Consider the following 17,963-nt stretch of genomic DNA (forward strand, 5'->3'; position numbering starts at 1 on the left):
TGAAATCATTTAAAACCAAGGAAACTATACAATAGAAACAGTGCATTGTTATAAAGTCATGAATGTCATCGTTGTGTAGTTTCTTATATTTGTATACCTGAGGTACTAATCATCTAATGAGCATGTTTGGTACAACAGAAGGCCTGTATATTTGCAAAGACTGCTTTAACCCTGAAAAATATTTATAGAAGGCGTATTTTTAGGTGGAATAGGTAGGAATAGAATGACTGGAGATAGTAGGTTTGTGTCCTTTGATTTCTCCCTAGATGAAGTTGTAGGTGGAGTAAGAGGTAGGCAGTCCTTGAAGGAGGGGCACCTAAGTGCTTTGCTGAATTGGGTGAGAAGAGTGTTTAGAAAGGAAAAAGCCATGAGACAGTATGCAGTCAAAAGTAAACAGGGGGACTTTGTGGGTGGAGTGGAGCTGGAGGACAAAGGTGGATGATTGAGTTATGCTATGAAAAGACTCTTATCAGTGAGTAAAGAGCTTGTGGTCATTCTATATCTTCTTATAAGATTAGTTTAGGAATGGCCAGAAGAGCTGCTCCTAATCTCTTGTGCTCCTTGATATGCTCCTAAACTAAGCACATGAAGGCCCTGCCCTAAATGCTCCCGGAATACAAATAGAAAATTATTTTTGCACAAAGACCTTTATTGTCACCCTTGGTCCATGAATCCAGGGATATTGGTTAAACATATACTCTGTGCCAGAGTAATGGGAATGTAGGGTGAGTGAAGAACACACAATCCCTGCCCTCTTTAATCAGTTCAGCCTTAGGAAATGAAATTTCTTAGGTGAGAAGGAAAGAAAAAGGGAAGAGTTAACTTTGCAGTTTTGGTCTGGGTGTGTGGGGGGCAGGTGGCATTGATTAGGGAGACCAAGATGAAGGTACTAATGCTGTTTCCCAGTGAGTTACAGGGTTGTGGGCCAGAAGAGAAGTACATGCCTGCTCTCTCACCTCAGTACAGTAGATATTATGAAAACTATATAATTTAAAACTTTTTTAAAAATTTATTTATTTAATTTGAGACAGGGTTTCACTCTATTGCCCAAGCTAGAGTGCAGTGACTTACTTCAACCTCTGCCTCCCAGCTTCAAGCGATTCTTGTGCCTCAGCCTCCAGAGTAGCTGGGATTACAGGAGTATACCACCACAGCCAGCTAATTTTTGTATTTTTAGTAGAGACAGGTTTTTACCATGTTGGCCAGGCTTGTCTCAAACTACTGACCTCAAGTGATCAGCTGACCTTGGCCTCCCCTGCTGGGATTACAGGTGTGAGCCACCACACCCAGCCATAAAAACTTTAAATGTTAGAATGGAATATTACCTAGAAAAATTCTACTACTTGGAATAGGTTTCTTCTATAGAAGTAGCCTGATGCATTGCTTATGACTTTATAATTCACAATCAAGAGTAATTTTTTCATCCTACATTAAAAAATTTTGAAGTTAACATGAAAACTAGAATTGAGTTAGGAAGGCTCTGTAGCTCCTGCTTCCATCAAGAGTCTCTTCTGGCCGGGCATGGTGGCTGCCTATAATCCCAGCACTTTGGGAGGCTGAGGCAGAAGGATTGTTTGAGACCAGGAGTTTGAGACCAGCCTGGGTAACATAGCCAGATGCTTTCCCTACAAAAAATTTAAAAAATTAACCATGCATGGTGGCAAACGCCTAGAGTCCTAGCTACTGAGGAGGCTGAGGTGGGAGGATTGCATGAGCCCAAGGGTCTGAGGTTTATAGCATGTGCCTCTGCAATCCAGCCTGGGTGACAGAATGAGACCTTGTGTCTTTTTTAAAAAAAAAAAGTCTTTTCTATAATTCTACTGGTTTTGGAAAGGGACATCTGGAAGGAAGTTGTTCTGCTGTGCCTGGCCAAATAAATTCCAGCCTGTTTGCAGGGATAGCAAGTTAGAAAGAAAGCAAGAAAATGCAAACTATTTAATATCATCCACCTAGGAAATGGAGGTAGTGACCGAAGGAAAAAGAGAAGATAGGTCTGGCTCCTGAGGCCTTGGGAAGACTGGGAAAACTTGGAAAGATTTGGGAAGAATTGGAAAAGGAGTGAACCGGATATTGAAAGATCATTTGCTGTGGCTCACTGCCACTTGAAATTGAATTGTGTGAGGGGGAAAGTGCTTCTCAGCAGGTTTGATGGAATAGGGAGTTTTTGAGAATTCAGGTGAAGAGTTCCATTCAGTCTATTGGCCTGTGGCAGGATAAATCTCATCAAAGGGCAAGTCCGAAGACCTGATCTAGTTCCTGGACCCAGCCTACGTGCTTGCCTTGATGTAAATGATCACTCTTCCATATGTTTCACTTTCATCTTTAATAAAAAGAAAATGATAATAACTGCCTTGTCTCTGTGGATTTTGGTATCAAATAAAATAAGACATTAGAAATGCCCTTTGTCAGCCGGGACTGTGGCCTATAATCTTAGCACTTTGGGAGGCTGAGGCAGGTGGATCACTTGAGGTCAGGAGTTGGACCCTGGGGAATATGGCGAAATGAGGTCTAAATACAAAAATACAAAACACAAAATAGAAAAATACAAAAGTTTAGCCAGGTGTGGTGGTACACACCTATAACCCCAGCTACTTGGGAGGCTAAGGGGGAGGACTGCTTGGATTTAGGAGGTGGAGGTTGCAGTGAGCCAAGATCCTCCACTGCGCTCCAGCCTGGGTGACAGAGCAAGACCCTGTCTCAAGAACAAAAAAAAGGAAAAAAAGGAAAGAAAAGAAATGCCCTTTGTTGTACTGTTTAAGATCACATTACCTTTGTGACATTATCTCTTGTAAATTATCTATTCCAGGAACATGGATATAGTTGCCGACTCCAGTAAACCTTTCACTTTCAGCCAGAAACCTTGGTTTCTCCCTGGACTTCCTCTCTTCCCTGTTTAAACTCCCAGTTTCTCCCTGTTTAAATTGTAAATTTTAATGTCTCTAGTATCCTAATGAAGTAGTTTTAAATGGTGAACAGTCTTCATTTCCCTTTTCTAAATGAAGAGCAGGTTACAATTTGGGGCAGAGTCACTTCTAGTTGTAGTGTAAGGGTTAATCAAATTTATTTCAGTATGAATTTCTGTTAATACCTGACCATTAGACCTGCTTGCAGCTAGCTTCTCAGATCAGAGGTCAGAATTAAGCTTTTAATGTTGACTTTTAGAGTTCTTGAGAAGCTCCAGATTTTCAGTATAAGGATTTTCATAGAGAAATGGAAGATCCCTCTGACATTTTGTCATTATGAATTTTAATAGCTTCACCTTCCAATTTTGCATGTTTGACATGTAACTTCGCTTGCCTTTGATCATCAAAATTAAAAAGAATTTCTCATAGTAGAAAAAATGGGTAAGAATTTGCTAGTTTGATATGGTCAACTAATTTTTGACAAGGGCACCGAGAAGACAAAATGGGGAAAGGATAGTCTCTTCAATAAATGATTCGGGGAAAATGATTTCCATATGCCAAAAGAATGAAATTGGACCTTATATTATACCATATATAAAAATAAACTCAAAATGGATAAAATACCTAAATATAAGAACAAAAATTATAAAACTGTACCAAAGGAAATGAAATCACCACCTTAAAAAGATATTTTCACTCCCATATCTATTGTCGCATTATTCCCAATTTCCAAAATACAGAAACAGCCTAAGTGTTGACGTATGAATGGATAAAGAAACAGAAACTTTAGTATACACAATGGAATATTATTGAGCCCTAAAAAAAAAGAAAATTCTTGCCAAATGCTACAATATGATTAAGCCTGGAAGACATTATGCTAAGTGAAACAAGCCAGACACAGAAAGAGAAATATTGTGTGATCTTGATCCCACTTATACATGGAATTGGAAAAAAAATTCAGAGACAGAGAACGAAACTGGTTATCAGGAGCAGAGGAGGATAAAGAGGAGGAAATGGGAAGAGGCAGTTCAAAGGAAATAACATTACAGCTTGGGAAGATGAGCCGGTCTAGAGATCTAATGTACAACCTGAGGGGTATAGGTTAAAAAAATTGAACTGTAAAATGAATAAATTTTAGCTGCTCTTGTCACAAAAACAAAAAATGGGTAACTATGGAGATGATGGATATGTTAATTTGCTTCAGTATAGTACCATGTCTATCTTCATATCCCTTAACATCATGTTGTGTACATAATAAAATGTATCTTTAAAAAAGAATTTACTAGTTTGAAAAGAGTTAACAGAATTGTTCTCTGCAAAACATTTTGGGATTCTTTCAAAAGATTCTAGGTGGGATGTATTGTTTTTCATTTTTATACTGTCATGATGATTGCTCAGTTTTCTGTTTACCCTTTCTTAAATTGTTTCATAGTTTCCAACATAAACTTTTAAGAACATGCTTATTAGAACTGAATTTGATATTTTTTTTATTTTATTTTTGAAACAGGGTCTCGCTCTGTCACCCAGGCTGGAGTGCAGTGACACTATCACTGCTCACTGCAGCCTTGACTTCCCCAGGCTAGGGCAATCCTCCCACTTCAGCCTCCTAAGTAGCTGGGACTACAAGGGTACGCCACTTTGCTGGGCTAAGTTGTATATTTTTTGTAGAGATGGGGTTCGCCATGTTGCCCAGGCTGGTCTTGAATTCCTGGGCTTAAGCAATCTGCCCAAACTTCATCTCCCAAAGTGATAGGATTATAGGTGTGAGCCACTGCACCTGACCTGTGATTTTCTCCTTCTTACTAGTTTTCATTGATTTGATTATGATGTGCCTTGGTGGACTTTTAAAAAATATTTATTCTGTTTGGGGTTTGTTGAGCTTCTTGGACATGTGGGTTTATAAATTTCATCAACTTTGGAAATTTTTCATCCTTTATTTCTTTTTATATTTTTCCTGCCCCATTTGCTCTTTTTTTTTAAGACCCTAGTTACATATGTGCTAGACTGCTTTCTGTTGTCTCACCGCTTGCTGATGCACAGTTCAACAATTATTTTTAGGTCATTTTTCTTCTGTCATTTTGGATAGTGTCCATTGGTAGTCTATTAGTACATGCTCACTGCTCTTCTGTGGTATCTAATATGCTGTTGATATCACTCAGTTTATTTTACAATTCAAATATTGTATTTTTCATTTCTAGAGGTTTCATTTGAGTCTTTTCTTCCATTTTTGCTTATAATGTTCATGTTTTCCTCTACTTTCTTGAACATGTGGAGCATATTTATAATAAAAATTTTGATGTCTTCATTTGCTAATTCTATTATTTCTGTTTATATTGATTCTGATTATATTGATTTTACTCCTAGTTGTTGATTATATTTTCCTGCTTCTTTGCATTACTGGTAATTTTTTACTCAGTGCCAAACCTTGTGAATTTTACATTTGGAAATACTAGATTTTTTTCCCCTAAGATGTGCTATGTACTGGCTGCAGTTAAGTTGCCAGGAATTACTTGAATCCTTTTGAGGCTGGATGTTAAGTTTTGTTAGGGAGGCTGTCCAGAGAAGCCTTCAGTCTAGGGTTAATTTATGCCTGCTGCTTCTGAAAACTTTATACCCAATGTCCCAAGTGTTAATGAGGCTTTCTGCTTTGCCTGGCGGGAACATGAATGTCCCAGCCTTGTATGAGCTTTAAGAATCGTCTGACCTTCTGCATTGCAGTGCTTCTCTCCCTGGCCTTTGTTAGTTTTGTCTCATTCAGGCACAGGTGAGTTCTCAGCCAAAGACTGAGAGATACCCTTCTGTAAGGCCTCCATAATGTGTGCTCCTCTCTCTGTGCAACTCTGTCCTCACAGGCACTCTGCTTCACAAATCCTAACTGCCTTGTCCTTCCTGAACTTTGTGTTTCTCTTAAACACAGCAAGATTGCTGGACTCCGTTCTGGTCCCATTCCTGCCCTATGGCCTGGAAACTGACTATGGGAAGTTAGCTGGCGCAGGGCTTATCTCATTTGTTTCCCTTCTCTCAGGGATCATAAGCCTGCACTGCCTATAATGTCTGAAAACTGTTTTTTTTCATATATTTTATTGCCTTTCTAGTTATGTAAGGTGGGAGTAAATCTAGTCCCTGATACTCCAACATGAATGGAAGCAGAGGTTGGCAATTGGCCCCTAAGGTCTTTTTTTACGGTAAAAATTTAATGAGTAATTTCAAATCTGTGGCATATATGCATAGTATTATATTAAAAGAGCCATGGATGTAGGAATCAAGATGAGGGGCCCAATCCTTGCTCAGTTGTTTAACTTTGTGCTTCTCACATTATGGACTTCTGTGACCCTCTACTTAGATGTCTTAAAGCAACTAATTTGATTTCCGAATTTAATTCTCATCTGTAGAATGAGAGTTAGGAATGTTCTTTATAACCCAAAGTGCAAAGCCTTAGGTTGAGCTATTTTCAAAACGCTTATCAACATTCTTTATTTTATTTACATATATTATAGGCACCATACTGGGCATACCTTTTATGTGCGCTGGGACTTTTTATCTACCAGTCACTGGATGCTATTGATGGAAAACAAGCCAGAAGAACAAATTCTTGTTCTCCTTTAGGGGAACTCTTTGACCATGGTTGTGACTCTCTTTCCACAGGTAAATTATTGAAGTTTTTTTTTTTAATGATACCTTAAAAACAAAATGAACTGAGCTGTTTGGTCAGTTTTCTGGATGGATATACATTTGGAAGCAAATAATGCAGTTGTTTAAAAAATATGTCCAAGAATTCATTTTGATAAGTTTACCTTATTTTAATGCCATGATTATTTCCTTAAAACTCTATATTTGTAAACAGCATAGGGCAATTATTTTATAAGTTACGTTTAATTCTTAATGGTTCTTGAACTTTGTTTCTTTCAGTATTTATGGCAGTGGGAGCTTCAATTGCCGCTCGCTTAGGAACTCATCCTGACTGGTTGTTTTTCTGCTCTTTTATTGGGATGTTTGTGTTTTATTGCGCTCATTGGCAGACTTATGTTTCAGGCGTGTTGAGATTTGGAAAGTAAGTATGTTTTTTAAGTTGTACATTTTAAAATATAATTGAATTCATTTTCACAATCTGTTAATGTCATTCATCGATAATAAGGAGAACAACGCTTCAATCAGTAATTTAAATTATTTCATTGGAGTATCTATAAATGCTATACCTTAAGTCTTTTAGGTATTCTGCATGTTATAGTTACATTATTTGATAATAATTTTATTTCTCTTCTCCCCTTCTCCAACTTAATCACTAGCCCAAGTTTACAATAGAGAGGAAAAAAAGAAAATTAAGGGAGCTGAATAATATAGAAAAAGGATATGAAGTACTTAAATAAGCATTTGATTCATATAATAAAATAATGCAGTATGGAGTCTAAGGTCCTTTTTTGGTCGAATCTTCATGTGCACAAAAAGGGGACCCTCCCTTGCCAACAGTCACCAGCAACAGGTAATCGTGAGACTCTGAGCTGCGGTAGACAATTGGTGAGATAAGGTAAAAGCACCTTGTGAATGCTAGTGCTAACCATTAGATAGAATTATCTGCCTCTGGTGCATCTTTCTTAGAGACCAGGAAATAGTACACAAAGCAGGAATGCTATTCTCAGTTCCTCTTTCTCAAATAGCTCCCTCTCCGTCCGATCCTTTTAAGAACTTTGTTATTTTTTGTCATCCATTTAAGAACAAGCTCATTCTTGGCTTTGGCTTCCCATGTCTACTGATTCTTTTTAGCCCCACTTTATTGCTGAAAAAGAGAAACAGTAGCTTTGAAAAAAATCTCTAATGATAAATGACAGAAGAAGCTCAAAACTATCGATCATTAAGCAGAGGGCCAGGCTTCTGGCAGTTGATTCTAAATTAGGGCATAATTGTATTTACCACCTATCAAGCACTTAACATATTTCAGGCATTGTACAAAGTGCTTCACATGCATTATCTTATTTATTCCTCACATTTACCCTGTAAGGTGGGTATTGCCTCCATCTAAAGACATTGGGGCATCCAGGCAGAGATGTAAAGTATGTGGACAGATATAAAAATCTGGAGCTCAGGAAAAAATGTAGATTGGAGATGAGGATTAAGAGGTCATTAGCATATAGAAGGTAGTTTTAAGTATAGATAAAATTCTTCAGACTATAAAATTCCAGATGGAATTCTGAAAGCACCATTTAAGAGATAGATGAAGAGGCAGTCTAGGAAGGAGCGTGAGAAGAGCTCCAGAAAGGTAGGAAAATCAGGAGAGAACATGGAATAGATAAAAGCACAGCAGAGCTTTTCAAGAAAGAGCGTATGATTAGCATCTTAAATACTGTAAAGAAGTTATGCAAAATAATTAATGAAATATATCCCTTAGATTTATATCCCTTAATTGAAATTGAAAATTGAAGGTCAATTTACCTTAACAATTTTAGTAGAATAATGGGGCCAAAAGCCAGACTACAGTGAGTTAAACAACAAATATGAAGAGAGGAGAAAATTACAAATGTTGACTAATTTTCAGTTAGACTATTTGTGAAGCATAGGAAAGAGAGTGACAGCTTCAGGGGAATGCAGACTAGAGGAACTGATGTTGGTTGGTTAGTGGTTTTTTGAGAAATTTAAACATGTTAATTAGGGGGAAATGTCTGTGGAAACTAAAAAACTCTAATGAGTACCTCAATAAAGAAGACTATTGGAATTTTCACTACTTTTTAAGTGAAACTGACCTGGGAATATTCAAATTTGCCTTAAATCATATGATTGTTTTTATTATAATTTTTCCTTATGTACAGGAGTAGTGAGTAATTGTAAAAAAACTTCAGACATTACAGGAGTACATAAAGTAGAAAATAAAAGTCTTCATAACTTCAGTGATAACTATTAGCAATTTGATGTATGGTATATATTGTTTTTCTCTCTGCCTATACTGTTACCTATGAGTGGGCACAAATTGTTCTGTAACCTTTTTACTTAACAGTGTAGTCAGCTGATAATTCAGTAATGGAAGTAAAGGTAAAAATAAACTAAGCCTATAGAGTTTTTTACATCTTTGCTATTTAATACATTATTAACCTCCATATTTATTTACAAATACCTTATCTATTCTTTCTCCTTCCTCTTTTAGAGTGGATGTAACTGAAATTCAGATAGCTTTAGTGATTGTCTTTGTATTGTCTGCATTTGGAGGAGCAACAATGTGGGACTATACGGTAAATGCGAATATTTAAATTTATATTTAAGTATTTTAAAGTATTTAGAACAAAGTATTGCATTGTTAATTTTTTTCACAAATTCTTAGCATTGTATTTAATTCTTTTTTTATTGGTGTATTTAATATTTTTTCAATGTCTTAGCATTTTTTCTTTTATTTTATAATGTGTGTTATCCTATATGCCTTATGGCATTTTCTCCTGTGCATGAATATATTGCCATATGGAAGAAAACAGCCTCATTTCCCTAATACCAAATAAAACAAAAACAACAACAAAAAACCCACAGTGGAATACCGTTTTCCAGGGTGACATAAAATAAATATTTAAAAAATAAATCCAGTAAAATATTTTACATTTAAAACTTGTCCCTCAATATTAGGAAAGTAGTTAATTTGCATTTTTATAATCTACTTTGAGGTAAAGTTTTCCATATTAAAGAATGTTTCTATTTTCTGCCCAGTTGGTGACCTCAGTATTTTCATAAAAGTTGGCTTTTGGGAGGCCACTGTCATAAATTTAAGCCTTTTTTGCAAAGGAACATTTCTGAAGGAACAATTGTCCTGTTATCACAACCTAAGTCCACCATACTGGCTAACTGACTCCCACTTTCTGCTCACAGTGATAACAATAAGGGTATCAGGGGTCAACAACTAATAGTCATTCTGTACTTACATTCCTAAACACTTGCTATCCGTTTTATCTGCCCCTCAGAAGAATCCTATGGAATAGATATTATTATTATTCTGCTTTATAAATAAGTCTTAGGATAATTAAGTAATTTGTCCAAGGACACATGAGAAGTACTGGAGCTAGGAATTAAATAGTCTGATTTCAGACCGTATGTAATCACTAAGCTTTATATCTAGTAAAAATAGTAAATGATACAGAACTAAACATACTTTTACCACATGATCAGCAGTTGCACTCCTTGTTATTTACCTAAATGATTTGAAAACTTAGGTCTACACAAAAACCTGTATGCAAATGTTTATAGCAGCTTTATTCATAATTGCCAAAACTTGAAAGCAACTAAGACGTCCTGCAGTAGGTGAATGGATAAATGATGCTAAAAAGAAATGAGCTATCAAGCCATGAAAAGAAGTTATGCAAGGAACTTATGGAGTTCCAAGAAGTTATGGAGGAACCTTAAATGTTTATTACTAAGAGAAAGAAGCCAATCTGAAAAGGCTGTATATTGTGTAATTCCAACTGTAGGACATTCTTTAAAAATGCAAAATTATAGAGACAGTAAAAAGATAAAGAAGTTACCAGGGGTTGGAGGAGGAAGGGATGACTAGGTGAAGCACAGAGAATTTTTAGGGCAGTAAAACTATTTTGTATGATACTAAATAGTGGCTACATGTCATTATACATTTGTCGTAGCACACAGAATGTACAACACCAAGATTCAACTCTAATGTAAACTATGAACTTTGGGTGATAATGATGTGTCAACGTAGGTTCACTAGTTTTAACAAATGTACCACTCTGGTGTAGGATGTTGTTGGCAGGGGAAGGAGTGGCTATATCCTTTTCCACTCAAATTCTGTTGCAAGCCTAAAACCACTCTAAAAAATTAACTCCATTAGAAAGACAGTATGAGGCCAGGAGTTCAAGACCAGCCTGGGCAACATAGCAAGACTTTGTCTCTACAAAAATTCTTTTAAATTTTAGCTGGGCATGGTAGCATGCACCTGTAATCCCAGCTACTCAGGAGGCTGAGGCAGGAGGGTTGATTGAGCTCAGGAATTCGAGGCTGCAGTGAGCCATGATCATGCCACTGACTACACTCCTGCCTGAGCGACAGAGCAAGACCCCACCTTTTTTTTTTTTTTTAAAGAGTTCCCTGTAGCATTTAGTATCAGAATTGCCAATTATCATTTATCAATAGGCTCCAAAATAGACCTTGGGGATGTTTTCAAGTAGTAGTGATACATTCCCCAGTACATTCATGTTCTCTCTCATCATGTAAGAATAAATAGAATAAAAAATATGCTACTATAGGCCCATATAAGATACCAGAGGGAGGGTATGTGTTTTTTATAGTGACTGTTCAGGTTGTGCCCATAAGAATGTAAATGTACGGGTGGATCACGTGAGGTCAGGAGTTCAAGACCAGCCTGACCAACATGGCAAAACCTCATCTCTACTGAAAATACAAAAATTAGCCAGGTATGGTGGTAGGCACCTGTAATCCCAGCTGAGGCAGCAGAATCACTTGAACCTGGGGGCAGAGGTTGCAGTGAGCCGAGATTATGCCACTTCACTCCTGCCCTGGGCAACTCCATCTCAAAAGGAAAGAAAAGAAATGTAGGCCTAAAATCAGTTTGACAACTCTAGTTATTAAGTCAGGTATGGTTGTCTTAAATTTGGAATTGAATCTTAAAATTGTTTCACTCAATGTTTTGGCAGTATCATAGGAAGAAAACATACCTGCTTATTTTTACCAACAAGAATACTTGATTTTGATTCACGTTTTCTAAATGTAATTATTACCCTGTAGTTTCCACAAATTCTGGTATATTATTTCAGTCTGTTTTCTAAACATAGTAGCCTATAGCTTCTGGCAATTCATTGTTACTGTTTTTTAAATCCTTTGCTGCCTTTGGAAGTTTTCTTGAACAGCATTTGACTAACAGGTAAATATATTGCTAGAGATTTCATCCTGGATATTAACTACACAGATTTTTTGCATGCATACACATCATATTTGTTATATTTATGATGCAGATCATGGTGTCTCCATTTCCTGTGATGCTACTTTTTAGAAGCTACTAGATTCAAGTGAACTATCCTTTTTCATATTTAAGTCAGATGAAAGCTTATGTGATTAAACATTTAATCACAGTTACAGATTCATTTTTCACTTATGAATAAAGCAGTTTCCAAAAAAGTCACTTTAGACTGTCCAAACGTAGTCAGTTATCTCAAATGATTGCTCACGGTTACAGATCGAACTCCTTGCTCTTCTCTTTTCCCCCATCATGACTGCACTTGACTAGTCTGAAGAAAATAATAAAAATTAAAAAAAAAAAAGATTTTAAGTTATGACTTTGGACTATATTCCAGAAGTTAAGGTTTGATCACAAGAAAAGGGTAGCTTATTGTATAGGGCTTATCATTATGTTTCTTTATTATTTAATAAAAAACAAAATTCTGTTGTCTTATTATTTGTTTCTTTCTTCTACTCCTAAAGATTCCCATTCTAGAAATAAAATTGAAGATCCTTCCAGTTCTTGGCGTACTAGGTGGAGTAATATTTTCCTGTTCAAATTATTTCCATGTTATCCTCCATGGTGGTGTTGGCAAGAATGGATCCACTATAGCAGTAAGGCATTAATATCATCATTCAGTATTAATTTTATAATTATTAATTTTATATATAAATTATTAATTTTATAATAAATTTTCCTATCACCAGCTTAAAGATTAAAATATGCTGAAGTTCAAGAATGGGGAAGGAAACTAAGTATCTTAAAGAATTCAATTTAGGCACATAAGTACAAAAGCAGTTTAAAAATAGTTTAAACTGATAAAATATTTTCCTTTTTCTACAGCCTTGCTCTACATAGACTTTTCTGACATCTAGTTTCATTACTGCACATAATTAGGAGTTGCCATTTGTTTTCCTGCATTTTATGCCTTGAACTAATAGGGGATAGGAGGAAGAGTAGGGAATGTCTGAGTTTCTAACGGAAGGCAGGAAAGCAGCCAGAGGTCCATGGTTTCACATACGGGGTAATTTATTACTCATCACATAAATTTTATTGAAGTTTCACTGAAATATATTAAAAATAACTATTCTAATATTTCAAAAGGTAAAATTGTTAACCTTAATTCTTAAGTGGATATACTTTGTGCTGTGTTCTTTACACCTTGCTCATGCAAGTATTACATATAAACTTTTGTATTCTTTTTTTTTAAAAAAAAACTTCAGTACTTTTAAGTGGGAAAGAGTTGGGATTCCTGCCAACTTTTTAAACAAATACAACACTGAAGTTTTTTAAAAATCTTTTATCATTTTTAAAGTAGTTGAACAGAAGAAGACAAATACTTATTCCAGTAATACCATCTTATACCAAAACATTGTTAGAATGCCTTTTTTAGGGCGTTAGGTATAGCGTTTTTAGAAAAAAGTGTCTCATTCTTTTAAAAGACTTGTAAATTGACTTTCAAGACAATCTCAAAGGGATCCTCATAATTCATAAATTATCAATATCTATGAATACATTTTATATACATAATTCAAAAGCAAAGTATACAATTTATCTAGAAATATAAGTTCTGATATATTTGGAAAAGTTGTCATTTTTTGGGATGTTTTGTCAGTTGATCTCAATATAGTACTGTGCTTAGGAATACATCATGCTTGACCGTGGATGACAACATAGAACGTTAGTTGGAACGTAAGTTCCACTGAAGAAAACAAGATTTAGTATGATCATTGTCTACTGTAGAGAATATTTTCTTAAAAAATAACTGTTAGATGTTTGAAGAATGACTTAAACACAAGTTAGAAAGTGGTTGGTTTCAAACTCTTAAACTGGTGTTTTTCTTTTCTAGGAGCAGATTTTTTTTCTTGATTGAATCTAAGAACCATAATATAAAGTGCTATTAGATTTTTATAATTTATTACTGTATAGTTTCTTATGAAAAAATTTTGTATTATACTATTACTGTAACTTTATAGTAAGTTCTACGTTAAAACATGGACACTTAATAAACAAGAATAAAGCTGTTCTTATGAACCCATTTAAATTGGTTATAGATTTAATAACCTCAATACCAAACTTATTTCAATATTTTGTTTAGGATAAGCAGTGCTGAGAGGATACTGATTCACATAGATAAAAATGTAATAATCTAGATTGTACAGTTTTATATAAAAGAACATTTGCAGTCTGAATGCAATAAAAAAGGAGGTGGGGATGTTGGTGTAGAAAGAAACTAGGATAGGCTGTGTGTGGTGGCTCATGCCTGTAATCCCAGCACTTTGGGAAGCTGAGACAGGAAGGATTGCTTGAGCCCAGGAGTTCGAGACTGGCCTGGGCAACATGGGAATGATAAGAAGAAAATAGGAAAAAAGAAGGAAACCTGGATAGAACTAAACTCTCCTTAATCAGTGACATTTTGCAGAATTGACAGAATAAGCTTTATTTCACTATCTCCACAAAAATATGTTAATTTGACAATCTACATGTGGATGACCTTCAACATAGTAAAAGTTGAAGAATAAACTGCATTACAGTTTAAAACGTGTGTGAATATCAAACTGGAATGAGACATCTGTGGCACTGTATTATGTCTCTGTCACTCTCAAGTTCTACGAAAGCTTGAAGAGCACAACTAAGGTTTGCATACTCCTGTAGGCCATACACTACATCACACATTGTTCTTTAGGTCTCTTGCACAAAATAGATGATTAAAAAATATCTGCATTGTAGGCTGGGCGCGGTGGCTCAAGCCTGTAATCCCAGCACTTTGGGAGGCCGAGGCGGGTAGATCACGAGGTCAACAGATCGAGACCATCCTGGTCAACATGGTGAAACCCCATCTCTACTAAAAATACAAAAAATTAGCTGGGCATGGTGGCACGCGCCTGTAATCCCAGCTACTCAGGAGGCTGAGACAGGAGAATTGCCTGAACCCAGGAGGCGGAGGTTGCAGTGAGCCGAGATCGCGCCATTGCACTCCAGCCTGGGTAACCATCGAAACTCCGTCTCAAAAAAAAAAAAAAAAAAAATCTGCATTGTAATAAACGCAGTGTTAAAATGTGATACTGATTTTCTGCTTTATCCCTTAGGGCACCAGTGTCTTGTCACCCGGACTCCACATAGGACTAATTATTATACTGGCAATAATGATCTATAAAAAGTCAGCAACTGATGTGTTTGAAAAACATCCTTGTCTTTATACCCTAATGTTTGGATGTGTTTTTGCTAAAGTCTCACAAAAATTAGTGGTAAGAAATTTTTATGATTCATGATATAAATAATATACTTAGTCCTCAAACACAAAGCTGGAAATTATTTCATATACTGTACAGGTTTTCTTTTGTGGTGTCAAAATCATAATAATTAGCTATTTGTGCTCCAAGCAAAACTGTGATAGGAGTTATGTTATATTCAGTTAAATTAATTGTTTAGCTGTAGTTATCATTTACAACTTCTGTTTTCAAGGAATTTAAACATTGGAAACTTTAATAAGCTATCCAGTCATGAATTTGAGAAGGTTTAGAAAAGTATTTTTATATCAAATGGGAGATTAAAAGGTCTGTTTTAATACTGAATTAAAGTTATAATTAATTCTGTCTTAAAAATAAAAGCTAACACATTTAAAACTTAATAATAAAATTATTTTGTTTAATTTTTATAGATAGCTCACATGACCAAAAGTGAACTGCATCTTCAAGACACTGTCTTTTTGGGGCCAGGTCTTTTGTTTTTAGACCAGTACTTCAATAATTTTATAGACGAATATGTTGTTCTATGGATAGCAATGGTAAGTATTTATTCTGCATTTTATTTATTTTTTTTAACAATGCTTAAGAACCATTTCAGTGAGATATCAGTAGCCTCAAGATCTAGTCTATGCAGGACACAGTGACACATGCCTGTAGTCCCAGCTATTTGGGAGGCCAAGGCAAGAGAATTGCTTGAACCTGGGAGGCAGAGGTTGTAGTGAGCCAGGATCGCACCATTGCACTCCAGCCTGGGCAACAAAAGCAAAACTCTGTCTCAAAAAAAAAAAAAAAAATTCTATCTGTTCTGTGCATCAGTTATAAGAGTACATCTGATGATCTTTCACTAGGTTGTGTACTATGTTCTTTCTGGAGTAAGTTAATAACTTAATATTCATTCATAGTGCATTCAGAAGGCTTCCATCCTTCCTATGGTAGCAGTGAGATGTACTTAATTCTTTGAGAGGGACAATGAACATTTTCAGGTAAAATTTAAAAAAAAAGTTTCAAAACCCGAATAATTACCTTTAATATGCACTATAAATATTTTTTAGGGCTCCAAAACTATCCAGTTTTAAAATAGGGGGTAATTAATCAAAATATCTAAAAACTCAGTGTAAGTTTTCTTTTAGTGAACTTCGGTATGTATTACCAAGTGGAATTGTTGAATTAAAATGTCAGATGTTAAAAAAATCAAGCATCTGCTGAGAGCAGTGGCTCACGCCTGTAATCCCAGCACTTTGGGAGGCCGAGGCCGGCAGATCTCGAGGTCAGGAGATCGAGACCATCCTGACCAACATGGTGAAACCCCGTCTCTACTAAAACAAAAATTAGCTGGGCATGGTGGCGCACACCTGTAGTCCCAGCTACTTGAGAGGCTGAGGCAGGAGAATTGCTTGAATCCAGGAGGAGGAGATTGCAGTGAGCCAAGGTTGCGCCCCTGTACTCCAGCCTGGCGACAGAGTGAGACTCTGTCTCAAAAAAAAAAAAAAAAAATCAAGCATCTGTTGTAACAAGTAATTGGCCTGGTTTATACCCATGATGGAGACTGGTAAACTGAGGAAGTCAAATTCAATTTTTCTTTAAATTCTATATAGATGACCAAAAAAAAAAAAAAAAAGTCATACACACAATGTAGGGGTAAACATGGTGCTTTTCAAGTAAGTTTTTCAAGTAAATGATAGAGATTTTTCCCTCATGGGTGAGAATTCCCTCTCCAAGGGCAGAGCTATGAGGCTCCTATTTCACTTGCATTTCATTTTCTGAAGAGAACCTTTTGACTGTCAACTCTGGGCAAAGTTTCTAAATAGAGGCCCTCTTTAAATTTTAAAACACAATTTTGTATATGCCTCAAGTATGGTATCTTTTCTAGACCTTTTACCTTCTTACAACTTACCTCAAAGAAATAGAAATGTATATGATGGAATTAGTTCCTTATAATATGGCTGATGGAAGGAAATTTGTGGCTTCATTGCACAGCAGAAAGTTGAAACAATGTCAAGTCAGGAGACTTGGGTTCTATTATTTTCTAGCTTCTGTATTTTAGTCGTCTTTTTTTTACTTCTGAGCCTCAGTGTCTGTAACTGTGAAATAACCTGTATTTTCCAGAAGACTACAGTGAGGTCCAAATATGAAATGTATTAATGTGCTTTAAAATGTAGTATTTTTGGTGAAGAATTTTAGGTTAAATTTTGATATTTGAGGGAAAAACAGAATTGTGCTACTTGAGAAAAGGTAGATCATAATCCATTTCATATTTTCTTTTTTACTTCTAAAGGTCATTTCTTCATTTGATATGGTGATATACTTTAGTGCTTTGTGCCTGCAAATTTCAAGACACCTTCATCTAAATATATTCAAGACTGCATGCCATCAAGCTCCTGAACAGGTTCACAAGCATATTGACTGACTAATAGCCCAAGGAAAAGAGGAGATGAAGTTAGGGGAATCTATGTGAAGGAAATCCCCCTGTGCAGGAGGCTAGTACACTATCAAATAAGGTTATATTTGAATATAAAACATAAACTCTGCAGATTCCATTGTGTCTGTTTCAGTTATGAAGCCCCCATTGTATTTTTTTTATCACAGGTGTTCTCAGAATAATACAGTCTACATATTAATTAGAAACTAAAGACATTTCAATCCTGAGGACAAGAAAGAGAACCCCTGTAATTCTAAGTAGCAGTTTGTTTCTGAGACTTATCAGACACAGGGTTTTCATGGCCAAAGGATTACATAAATATTTAGAACATAAAGGATTTTAGCCAACTTGAGGGTGCTTACTTTGATTGCTAAAAACTGAAAAGTGAGCTCATAATACTGCTTAAGTGCATGGATTATAATATTGTAATTACTGAGTCATGTGATGTTATGAGAAAT

General features: G+C 35.8%; 1 protein-coding gene across 3 annotated transcripts in view; it reads left to right on the plus strand.

Annotated features, from left to right (window-relative positions):
• The window catches only part of CHPT1 (choline phosphotransferase 1), a 29,504-nt gene that overhangs the window by 9,530 nt on the left and 2,011 nt on the right, over positions 1-17,963 (plus strand). The window contains exons 2-8 of one of the 3 annotated variants that reach the window (XR_004729001.3): positions 6,401-6,548; positions 6,813-6,954; positions 9,037-9,121; positions 12,321-12,452; positions 14,928-15,086; positions 15,500-15,625; positions 17,362-17,563. Coding sequence is in view for 2 of the 3 variants with exons in the window: in XM_035257382.3 (XP_035113273.1) it covers positions 6,401-6,548; positions 6,813-6,954; positions 9,037-9,121; positions 12,321-12,452; positions 14,928-15,086; positions 15,500-15,625; positions 17,362-17,472 (903 nt within the window). In the remaining variant the exon portion in view is untranslated. The remainder of the gene's footprint in view (positions 1-6,400; positions 6,549-6,812; positions 6,955-9,036; positions 9,122-12,320; positions 12,453-14,927; positions 15,087-15,499; positions 15,626-17,361; positions 17,564-17,963) is intronic. The other 2 variants (XM_035257382.3, XM_035257383.3) reach the window with 2 other exon arrangements.

The sequence above is a fragment of the Callithrix jacchus genome, chromosome 9 (assembly GCF_049354715.1).
Source record: "Callithrix jacchus isolate 240 chromosome 9, calJac240_pri, whole genome shotgun sequence".
NCBI classification, from domain to species: domain Eukaryota; kingdom Metazoa; phylum Chordata; class Mammalia; order Primates; family Cebidae; genus Callithrix; species Callithrix jacchus.